Here is a 12,196-nt window from a genome sequence, read left to right on the forward strand (position 1 = left end):
TTGCAAGTAACCATGGTTAACAGAGGAAGAACAATGATTTCAAGCACCACCCTCCTTTTAAAGCTTCCAGTCTGTTATTCTAACTCAATCAGCATGACAGAGTGATCTCCAGCCTTGTCCTCGTCAACACTATCACCTGTGTTAATGAGAGAATCACTGACATGATGGCAGCTGGTCCTTTTGTGGCAGGGCTGAAATGCAGTGAAAATGTTTTTTGGGGATTAAGTTCATTTTCATGGCAAAGAGGGACTTTGCAATTATTTTCAATTCATCTGATCACTCTTCATGACATTCTGGAGTATATGCAAAATGCCATCATCAAAACTGAGGCAGCAGACTTTGTGAAAATTAGTATTTGGGTCATTCTCAAAACTTTTGACCACGACTGTACAAACTCTGCTCTGGAATCCCCGTCACATCATCGCCGTCTCGTGGCTTGTGAGTGTATAGGCCACTCGCAAAAACCGAAAGGACCGATAAATACGCCACACGTCATCAATATAATTTACATAAATGGCGACCGAAGGCGAATATGAGTCGATCCTATGCGTTAAACCCGACATCAATGTTTATCGCATACCACCGAGGGCTACAAATCGTGGATACAGGTAAATGCAAGGGGTTGGCCCGTTTTGGGGGTGTTGGACAAAAAGCGCGGTGCGGGTGGTTCTATCTGTGGTCATAGTGCTGCGTAATGTGTGTGCGTGTGCCTATATCTATGTTCGCTCAGAGGATGTTTACAGCGGTCGATGTGTGTCCAATATTTGTTTTGTTTAGGCCTATGAGTCATTCATTATTCTGCCCTATTGGCAATATTGATGTTACACTCGCAAAGCTGGCACTATCAGTACGGATGAATCGACAGTGAATGGCATGATATGTCTATTTGCGTGTGTTGTTCATCAGCATAGTTTACCCAGAAAATGTATTGGCATAATGCATTGACAGAAAATGTTATAAGTGATAAATTGCCCTATGTCCTTTGGCGTATAATACTGGCCAAGGCTACCGATCATTCTACGCCAGTGTTATTATGATAGTAACATGTATTACAGAATTGCTCAAATAATGAAACCATTGTCTATTAACGACAGCTGAAACAAGTAGTGCCAGCTGCCAGGGAGAAATAAAAGTAGTTTAATCAGATTACTGTTTTCAGTCTGGCCTATATGTGTGTGGCCCAGTTAACTGTAGGCTAAATTGTTTTAATTGAGATTCTCTAAGACCATATATTAGCTGATGTGTTATTAATTGGGGTTTGTGATCTTAATAATAGTCTTATGACAGCCTTCAGGCATTATAAGAACAAGACAATTGGGTCAATTCAGAATTATCTCCATATTATACAGTACTATTTGTTACAAAAGCTGGTCTGTGAACAGTTTAAATAGGCACTGTTTACTAACCTTATGATGTACTTTCTGTTTTGCTGTACTTTCTGGTCCTCTGTAGCTCTGTAGCTCAATTGGTAGAGCATGGCGCTTGTAACGCCAGGGTAGTGGGTTCGATCCCCGGGACCACCCATACGTAAAAATGTATGCACACATGACTGTAAGTCGCTTTGGATAAAAGCGTCTGCGAAATGGCATATTATTATTATTATCATTATTATATTATTGGCTACTTCTGACCTGGGTATTTCCTGTAGGGCAGCAGACTGGAAGCTGGATGTGCCCGATTGGTCAGGGCGCATGCGGATCACGGCCAAGGGGAAAGTGGCCTACATCAAACTGGAAGACAAAGTCTCAGGTGAGAGAGTCATGAAACTGTGTGTGTGTGTTGCACAGGTGCCCCTTTGTCCCAGCATTGCTCATCAGGGACCCTTTCAATGTAGCCAGTAAAATGAATTTATACAGTTTATCTATGTGGTTTATTATTATGATGATATGTGTTTTTCTCCTCCCATCCTGCAGGGGAGCTGTTCGCCCAGGCCCCTGTCACAGAGTATCCCGGCATCGCAGTGGAAACCGTAAGCGACTCCAGTCGCTACTTTGTCCTGCGAATACAGGATGGCAATGGTGTGTATATATGAGTGAAAGCCCCTCCCTGTATGTCCATAGCTTTCAGACTTTTACACATGTGTTATGTCAGCTTCCTTTAGCAGGTTATAGTACTTTCATCAGTCTATGTCAACATCCTGTCTCGGGTCCCAATAGAATTTGTCAGCTCTCCTTAAATGTCAACTCACAATACACTGACATGCCAATGCACTCATACAGCTATGTCAACCTACTCTCGCAGGCCGCAGTGCGTTCATTGGTGTTGGATTTGGGGACAGAGGGGACTCTTTTGACTTCAACGTGTCTTTGCAGGACCACTTTAAGTAAGTGATGGAAGGGGTCACACCAGGAACAGTGTGACTGTTAAGGCACTCAAACACTGGTGCTTCACCAGTTCCCACTAATAACGAACACACCTACTTTGGTCTGTCTGCAGCATAAGCTGCCAGCCAAAACTAAGTGTCATTGAGTAAGCTTGTTCCAGATATTGCAGTTTCCAAAACAACTGATGTGACATTGTTTTTTCCAGTGTCAGTGCATATTAAGTTGATATTGTGTGTGTTTGTGTGTGTGTGTGTGTGTGTGTGTGTGACAGGTGGGTGAAACAAGAGAATGAGATCAGCAAAAACCCTCAGGGGGCAGCTTCGGGACCAAAGCTGGACTTGGGATTTAAAGAAGGACAAACCATCACCCTTAATATTGGGGTAAAGACCTGGCACAATTAAACTAGATAATTCTTATAGAAATGTTATTACAAAATCATAGCCCATGCCCCTGGGGTCTGTTTGGGATTGGCCATTAGATTTTTCCCCAACACCCAATGTTTCTTCAGCATTCCAATTGAAATGTTTTCTTTATCAATCTTTCTCTCTTCCAGCAAGGCAAAAAAAGGGGTAAGCCACGCCCACAGGGGGCAGGTGGGTTTGGTCTTCTACCGCCACCACCGAAAGGAAAGATAGCTCCTCCTCCTTCCTCTACCTTCTCCAATCACAACACAGTGCCTCAAACAGGAGGCTCAGTGATGGGTACAGCAGTTAAAACTCTCAATAAAGCCTTGATAAACTTTTCTCTATAGCTAAATAAAGCTTTTATTTGGTAGCTTTGATTGTTTATTCTCTCTCTCTCTCTCTCTCTCTCTCATTCTCTCAATTCAATTCAAAGGGGCTTAATTGGCATGGGAAACATATGTTAACATTGACAAAGCAAGTGAAATAAACAATCACAAATGAACAGTTAACATTGAACACACAAGATTCTCTCTTTCTCTCTGTAGGCTGTTTGCTAGATCTGGACAATAGTAACTCCAACACTGTGGTCCAATCATCCAACCCCAGCACTGATCTTTGGGGAGACTTCTCCTCTCCTGCAAGGTAACTTGTTAGAACTGTCTGTGACGGAGCTTATTTTAGCCCTTTTTCTTGTTATGCTATGATATACTGATATACATGCTTGATGTACTGTAACACCGGTATTGCTATGAGTCAATCAGCCTGTAAAAATCGTCTCTTTATCTTCAGTTCTCTCCCTCCAACATCACGACAACAGCACACTCCGAATTGGGGACAGTTTTGAGTCCACGTCATCGCATTTTTCATTTGACTCCATCGCTGAAGGCACCTCCTCCCTCTGTCGCTACAATACAACAGCAAACTGTCCAAGAGACAAAGAACACCATGCACTTGTCGAAAGTCTTTATCAAAACTATAAATGAATGTAGGCTATAATCTCCTCCCAAAGTAAAAAATAAATTAAATTAAAAAAAAAGTCATATTTGGGATAATAATGCAAATGTATGCAAATGTTCAGTATTTGGTCAATTGAGTTTTATGGTAGGAGGTCTTCAATGCCGCCTATGGGCTATGATGATAGGATCTTCAATTTCCTGTTATCACAAGAGTAGCAGCAATTTTACAGTACTGCTTTTTACCCGGCAACAGCGCCCTCTTGTTAATGTTTACCTAATCATCACGGCATGCTTGATTTAGATAGGGGAACCCATAGGGAGACATCCTTTCCCATATGGTTTTCTTCTGATCATAATAGGGGAAATGATTTGTAGTAATGAATTGTAATTGCTCAGACAGTAGCTCAATTCCGTTTCTCCCCCATTCTCCTCAGTGTGCAATTGTTCACTTAAAAGCATTGGATTGGTGTATGCATTGGCTGGAGGGAATCTACGATATTCCTTATGATTGCATGCAAACTATAGGCTATTTTTGGGATAAGGGGGATAAACAAAATAGGGCTCATATTGATGAACATATCTGTTTCCATTGTACTGACTGCCTGTGTTTACTTTGATGCTGAGGACATGACACAGCACTCTACAGTCCATTTGTAGGTAGGGAGTTGTGATGTAGTAGTGTACATTGGATGAGAATGGGTGAAAATGCATACTTGTAATGAAAAGAATGACAAGTAAATCGGTATAAAACTAATTATATGCGCAAAAGTGCCATTCAATGTTTCATTTGTATGATTATGAAATAAGTAGCCTGGGATGCCAGATCTGTGTCTGCCTACTCCTTTATCAATAGCCAATGCAGAAACCAATCTGGCAACCAGGCTGTGAAATATGATGATTGTCTAACATAGTGTAATATGATGATTGTGTAACAACTACAACTGTTGTTGTGGAGGATGTGCTGTTGGATGTTGCTGGGATTGAAATACTAAGTCGCCTCATGTCAATAGTGTTTGTTTACCTTCCCCAGAACCACAGATGGTTAGTGGCACCTTAATTGGGGAGGATGGGCACTTGGTAATGGCTGGAGCAGAATCAGTGGAAAGGTATCAACAACATCAAACACATCGTTTCCATGGTTTCCATGTGTTTTGTGCCATTCCATTCGTGCAGCTCCAGACATTATTAGGAGCCGTTTTCTCCACAGCAGCATCCACTGCCCAGAACATGGTTTCACATGGCTCTGTCATTCCACGGTTACTGTAATGTCACTGGATGCGTACTTATGATTTATTGCCTTGGGTTGTCATTACTCATCATGACATGTGAAAGTGGCAATAAAGACCTTCAAAGGGAGTCGTGTGTCTTTGTGCATCTTATGGATGATGCATGGTAGAAAAGGTTAGATGTTAATGAAGCTTTATGAGAGTAAAAAACGAAAGTAATTAGGTTTTTAGTTTGTCATGTTTTAATCTCAATATGACGTTTGAAAGTTAGACTTGTACTTTGTTATTATTTCATGAGAATGTAGACAAAGGGTGTTTTTTGCCTTCAAGGTATGTATGTCAAAGGTGTTAGAAAACATGGCTTCCCAAAATACAAAAGACATTCCAAAAATGGGGATATTAATATTTGAAGTTGTACGTTTACATTCCTATATCCATTGACATAGAAAAAGTGTCAAATAGTTTGTGTAACTCTCAACCTTTACCACTAGGGGGACAGCCCAACGCTGACCACCACAGAGCCACTTTGAACTGCTTTGTACATGCTCTGCTTTTGACCTGCCACCACAGCCTCCATGTACACGGGACATGAAGGTAAACACAGGCCGATACCCACATAAGACTACCTGACATTATCTAAAGCAGGAGAGGTTGAGAAGTTAAAGGCCCAGTGTAGTCAACATGACTTTTCTGGGTTTTATATATATATTTCCACACTGTTTTGGTGGGAGAGAGTTTTGGCCCTCCATGGTGACATCACCATGTGGTAAATTAGTTAATAGACCAATAAGAAAGAGTTCCAAACCTCAATGCCAATAACAGCTCATTTTCAGTTCCCCACTCAAACCACTTCCAGACAGTCCTTGAAAATACTTGCTTGAGAAATTGCTCTTTGCTAAGAAGCTATTATTGTCCTTCAGACATTTGAGAAATAGATGTCTATCTCAAAGAAAAGCAAAATCAACATATTTCTTGAATTGTGTATCAGAGAGTGGTGGTAATCCAGCAAACTTCTGGAAAGTGGTCAAATCTTTTAAACAAAACTCCACCCCCTCGTTGCCCCGGCAGGTTTTGACTGCCTCTGGTCCCATACTAGACAAAATTGAAATTTGTAGTGCTTTAAATTACCATTTCAGCTGGCCATCTGTTTGAAAGGATAGTCTATGAAAATGTATCTCATTCCACTAGAGGGGGTAATTTAGTCACCTCAGAACAGATTGCAGAGAATGAGGCAGACTCACATACTTTATTTTCATTTCAACCATTTGATGTCTATGATGTAATGTCTATGCCTTGCTAAAGATCGATGTAAAGAAGTCCACAGGGGATGATTCACTTGACCTCTTCTTACTACAGCTCTCTCCCCCACTCGTTGTTGAACCTTTAACCTGTAATTTTTACCTGACAATTGTTACTGGTGTTATGCCTAAGATTTTGAAAGATTTTGACCAACTCCCAGCTAAGAAGTTTTTTAACTTCTCACTCTATTCTAAATATGCACTCATCTGGCCGTTTGGATTGATAAAGATCTAACGTTAAAACAAATACAGATGAGCTAGTTAAAAAGCTAAGATTTAAGGTGGGCTTCTTTTTTAGAAAAATATCTTACCTCTCCACGAACAGCAGGAAGCAAGCAGATTGTACAGTCAACTTTCCTGCTAGTTCTTGACTATGGTGACTCCATTTACCAGAATGCAGCAGCCACTACTCTTAAACCTTTGGATGCCATCTACCATAGCGCCCTTCGCTTTATCACAGTTTTAATACTCATCACTGCATCCTGTATCAGAAGGTCGGCTGGACCCCACTAAAGTCCCGTAGATCACTTCATTACTCCCTTCTTGTTTACAAAGCTCTGCTCCACAAGCTTCCAAAATACCTCACTTCCCTGTTGAAATATAAAAATATGAGATACCAAACCCGTTTGCAGGTTTGGTTAACTCTTGAGGTCCCGCTTGTCTCCACAAAGTTTGGTAAATCTGCCTTTAGTTTTATGCACCTTACAAAACAAATTTCACCTGGATTCCCTAGTGCCGATAAGGCAGTTTAAAACTCTGTTGTTAAATGAGTTTACTGAAGTGTGCAATTGTTTCAATGTATTATTATAATTTGTAATATAATAACCTGATGTAATGTATTTATAGCTGTCTGGTAGTTTTTAATATTTTTATTGATGTAATTTTGTCCTCAGGGCCCCGTTGTAAATGAGACACTGGTCTCAATTGGGTTCCCCTGAATAAATACAAGTAAATAAAAATATATTTTATTTTATTAATTGTTACCCAAAAATGATTTGATATTGAGATAAAACAGCTGCATTGGACCTTTTAATAGACCTGACACATTCGTCACAAATACCAAGTTGACACAACAGGGTCAGGGGGACATGGGTACAGGGAACATCACGCAAAGAACACAGTGGACAGACAGATTAATAAGACTGTGACACAAGCCAGGCAGAGGCTGGAAGTAAATGAAGAAGGGGGGGGGGGTGGGGGGGGTTAGCGTGACTCCATGACTGGTTGCTGTTGACATGACCCAGACAGACGAGAAGGAAGAATGAGAGAGAGAGGTGGGGAACAGGGGGTCAGTGCATGATCTCTTCGTGGCTGGTCGCTTTTAGCATTGCTGACAGAGAAAACGATAGAAAGAGATGGATGGATAGCGAGAGTAATGAGAGAGATGGAAAAAGGACAGGAGGTACAGTGTCAATGACTTCCACTGAGCCTCATCTATCGCTCTCCATTCCACCATCTGTCTCCATCCGTCCCAGGATATCGTTCAACTGATCAATTGGCAACACGTTACTCATACACATGTACTCATAGTTCTGAGGAATGAGACTTGTAATGCTATTAGTCTGTCAATGCTTTAAGATGACATACTGTGAAAATACCAAGAGGGTCTGGACCAAGCTCAGTGTCAGATATCCATCAATTCTTCACATTCAAGGGATAATTCAACCAAATTGGAAATTAGCATATTTGTTTCCTTAGTCCACTGTCTGTATGCACAAGAAAATACTGCAATCCACACTTTAGTTATGTTCAACTAACCACTGCCACCAACTGCTAATATTTGTATTTTCTAACCAAAACCCATGTAAGTAAATGTCCCCCATTAGAATGCTTTAAATTTCATGCCAAAATCATCCAAAATAAACTTCATTTGAACTACACAATCCCTTTCAGAGATTATTTGGACATGATATTTGAAACACGCTATCTAGGGGACATACATTGACCTACATTAGAAAATGCTAATATTAGTGGTTGATGGCAGTGGTTAGTTCTGGCATAGGAAGGGATGTTGCTCTCAAAACACAATTTAACACAATGTTTCCACTTACCTAGGTTGCAATCGATTCCGAAAAACAGTTTTTGGATAAATGTGCTGTATTTCGCTTTAGGTATTTGATTTAGGTATTTTCAGTATTACTATAGAGCCTCGTTAATTCTGAAAATATCTCTGAAACACCTTTCAAACACTTCAATCCAACTCATATTATAAAAGTATCCCTTTCAGGAGGACGTGACTGCATAGCATTTTTGCTAAGTCACTTTATTATGTTGTGTCATGTTATCCTTTACCATGTATTTCAAATGATATTTGAGAGTTTTGACATTTTTATACAAGCACATGAGATTCTATTTCTGATTCCAATGCTCTCATATCCTACATCCATCATTTTTTAAGTTGCCTCACAAACACAGGTCTGATCGAAGGCAGTGTGCAGGTTCAGGTATCAGACCACGGAGTGCCTGACTGCACTAGTCTTGTGCTAGGTCCATTAACAGGCTTGTGGCTACTGGATGCTAATATTAACTTACCCATCAGAGACTGGCGACTTATGTGTCTTTTAAAATTGTATGTCAACATTTAATACATATCTATCAATGAAACTCTGAGCCAAAATACACGAGACAGATCGGTTTGAATTTAGTTAGCATGGGATCTGATGTTGTGGCCATGAGAAAATACATTTTAAATATACCTAAAATGTCGGTTTGAATTTAGTTAGCATGGGATCTGATGTTGTGGCCATGAGAAAATACATTTTAAATATACCTAAAATGTACTTTCTTGCATTTCTCTCGATCTTTCTTGCCCCCCTCCCACCCCCCACCCTTGCCCTCCTCTCTCACTCTCACACACAAACTTTGGCATTCTTATACAAGCACACACCATTAATGACTCATATCAGGTGAAATGTCAGGAGTGAGCCGCGGTTGTAATAATTTATTGGGGCTGTGCAGCGATCCTTCTCACCCCCCTCCAACCCAGCCCCTCTCCTTCTCATGTGTAATACCCTAGTTAAACTGTCCAGCCGTTAACGAGCCATAATTAACGAGTTTAACGAGTTTTGGCCAAGTGGGTTATAACCTGGTGTTGTTAGCCTGGCAGATGATAACTGTATTTTATCCATCCATATACATTTATTACTGGCTAGTGCCCCTTTTCTGCCGCCATTGTCTGCCCCTGGTTTAGCTCATAACACCAGGGTTTTTGCGCTTTGATATTACGCAAATGACAACCCATTGTAGTGTGACCTACACAGCATTCATTTTCCATGTAAGTTTACCCAGCTGGGTTGCACTGTGGTGATTTAGGACAACTACTGTATCTTGCATTGGGGGCTTTAACCTCAGTGTTTTACAAGGGGATCAGGTGTTGTCGCCCAGCACTCAACATGGAATCAGTTGTTTGTAAGGACCGGCTGGTGGTCTTTGGGATCTAATGTAGTCTATGGGTCAAGATTACTCAAACCCATAGATGTTGAATTCTTGTACTGTTTGTTTCTAATTGGAGAAAGTGGTAAATATTGTCTTCTGTAACCATACCAAACGTAACATATCATACTATTTTGAGTGTCCCTGATTTACGTCTATGAGACCAGGTTGTAATGTAAATTGTTACCAAAGAGATAGAAGAAAATGGCTCAAATCGTATAGGTGAGATTGACACAACCACAACTTTTCCAGTTGTCTTGTATTGGTTGAGTTTCAGTTCTATAATGTTTTTATTTGACTGGGCACTGGGTAGTGGTTCAACATACTGTAGATATCTAGCCACTGACCTAGTTGTCATTTCCAAGAAGTTGTGAGTGTCGGAGAGCAAATATATTCAAGCTAATAAATTCACTAGCCGACCATAGTCTGCAGAACTGATCCATGTAGGGTCGTAAACAAAGATATTACAATAGTCCTAAATAATAACTATTTTATTTACAGACTTATTGTACATGGAGTTATTGTGATATATGCACATGGTGTGTTTATTGTTCACGTATGTGCATTGATGTTATGAGAAAGAGACCTGACAGGACCACGTGTTCATGTGTGGTCTGTTCAAGGAATTCACCCATTGTTTGTGATCATGTTGACTGAATGTGTGCGTGAGGGGTTAAGTGAATGCTGTGTGTGAACTGTTTGAGGACTTTGTAGGCCCACAAGTGAGAAAGGGGCAGAACAGGGGGTTGGGGTAAACAGGGGATGATGATGGGTCGTCATGGCTGGTCTATTTTTAAATATGTCTGTGGTGGCACCCTGGGAAGATCGCTCTGTGTGTGTTTGGTACTCTGTGTGTTTGTGTCTGCATGTGAGGGCGTGTGTTTGTATGTAGGCCTATGCATGCCAGGGTGTCATATTATGGTAATTAAATAGTGTTCAGTTACTCGCACACCACAATTAAAATGTGTAATAATAAATCAGCCATTTTGTTCCAATCTTCCCTGGATCTTGTTTGTCAGGATAAGTGAATGACAGTCACTGTGTCCTCTTGTGGAGTGAAATGGTCCAAATACATAAAATGGCCTCCATATTTCCGTACATTTGCAATGGGGACAATGACATTCTGCTGACATCGTGCATTATTATGGGATTTTTTGGGGAGCACCCTGTTGTGCAGACAAGCAGATTTATGTTGTATCTTCATACCAGGTCCTTCTATGGCAAGGAGTATGGCTACTTGTTGAAGGCCAACTGCCTAGTGCATGCGGTTCACATTATGGAGTGATAGTCATGTCCCACTAGGAACAGACATCAGTTCAACGTCTTGTTTGGATTTACATTTGGTTGAGTTAACGTGACTTCAACGTAAAACCAACAAAACATTTCACCATGTCATTGGATTTAGGTTAAAAGTTGGGTGAAAAAGACTGAATTCCCTTACGTTGATGACTTTTTCCAAATCCAATCAGTTTTCCACATTGATTCAATGTCATCACATTACATTTTTTGTTGAAGTGACATGGAAACAACGTTGATTCAACAGTTTTTTGTGCTTGCAGTCGCAGTTGTTATTCTACTTTCCAAGTCCAATGATTTTTTAAAATCTGAAATCTTGTCAATTTTCCTGGTTAACGTAAGACAGTAGAGTAGCTAGATAACCTACTATAGAATCAATACAAATGCAGAAGACTTTAAAATGTGTAAATATCAGAGCAATCTAGAGAGATAGGTCCAGGAAAACTTTGAATTTATGACTTTCATCCAAATGGTAACTCATAATAAAATGTTTATTAGACTCAAAGAAATTCTATGACATACAGATGATGTTTACCTTATTTATTTAGAATGCAGAAACACCATCATCAAGTCACACTTAGAATTTACTAGATTGAACACATCAAAATGCTAATTAAAAAGTGCTTACAAGTCCCTATAGTAGCCAATTGCAGCTGTGTCTATCCCCAAATGCTATCCAGTATCAACAATGACTTGATGGCTCTTTATCTTACAATAAGTGCAACTGTAGTGGTATTATACAGTGCCTTCGGAAAGTGTTCAGACCCCTTTTTGTTACGTTCCAGCCGTATTCAAAAATTGATTAAATAGTTTTCTCCCCCTCATCAATCTACACACAATACCCCATAATGACAAAGCAAAAACAGGTTTTTATAATTTTTTGCTAATGTATAAAAAACTAAAAAAACTGAAATATAACATTTACATAAGTATTTAGACCCTTTACTCAGTACTTTGTTGAAGCACCTTTGGCAGCGATTACAGCATTGAGTCTTCTTGAGTATGTCGCTACAAGCTTGGCACACCTGTATTTGGGGAGTTTCTCCGATTCTTCTTTGCAGATCCTCTCAAGTTCTGTCAGGTTGGACGGGGAGCGTTGCTGCACAGCAATTTTCAGGTCTCCCCAGAGATGTTCGATCGGGTTCAAGTCCGGGCTCTGGCTGGGCCACTCAAGGACATTCAGAGACTTGTCCCGAAGCCACTCCTGCGTTGTTTTGGCTGTGTGCTTAGGGTTGGAAGGTGAACCTTCGCCCCAGTCTG

The 12,196-nt window shown here is 40.4% G+C and overlaps 1 protein-coding gene across 3 annotated transcripts; it reads left to right on the plus strand.

Annotated features, from left to right (window-relative positions):
* The first annotated feature begins 456 nt into the window (after nt 1–456).
* LOC121571524 (adaptin ear-binding coat-associated protein 1) lies at nt 457–5,040 on the plus strand. 3 transcript variants are annotated; one of them, XM_041883028.2, is made up of 8 exons: nt 457–608; nt 1,654–1,749; nt 1,914–2,018; nt 2,242–2,323; nt 2,596–2,704; nt 2,878–3,025; nt 3,274–3,370; nt 3,518–5,040. In XM_041883028.2, the coding sequence occupies exons 1-8, from the start codon at nt 533–535 to the stop codon at nt 3,570–3,572; spliced, it is 768 nt and encodes a 255-aa protein (XP_041738962.1). In that variant the 5' UTR covers nt 457–532; the 3' UTR covers nt 3,573–5,040. The 3 variants fall into 3 exon arrangements, with proteins under 3 accessions (XP_041738962.1, XP_041738963.1, XP_041738959.1); XM_041883025.2 differs by having other exon boundaries at nt 459–608; nt 1,649–1,749; XM_041883029.1 differs by lacking the exons at nt 2,878–3,025; nt 3,518–5,040 and having other exon boundaries at nt 1,649–1,749; nt 3,274–3,364.
* Nucleotides 5,041–12,196: the final 7,156 nt, after the last annotated feature.

Source organism: Coregonus clupeaformis, chromosome 8 (genome assembly GCF_020615455.1).
Source record: "Coregonus clupeaformis isolate EN_2021a chromosome 8, ASM2061545v1, whole genome shotgun sequence".
Classification (NCBI taxonomy): Eukaryota; Metazoa; Chordata; class Actinopteri; order Salmoniformes; family Salmonidae; genus Coregonus; species Coregonus clupeaformis.

Coding starts and splice junctions, on each gene's coding strand:
- LOC121571524 (XM_041883025.2), top strand. CDS start 514: ATGGCGACCGAAGGCGAATATGAGTCGATCCTATGCGTTAAACCCGAC. Junction 3,026..3,273: donor AACAGGAGGCTCAGTGATGG/GTACAGCAGTTA, acceptor TTCTCTCTGTAG/GCTGTTTGCTAGATCTGGAC. Junction 3,371..3,517: donor GACTTCTCCTCTCCTGCAAG/GTAACTTGTTAG, acceptor CTTTATCTTCAG/TTCTCTCCCTCCAACATCAC.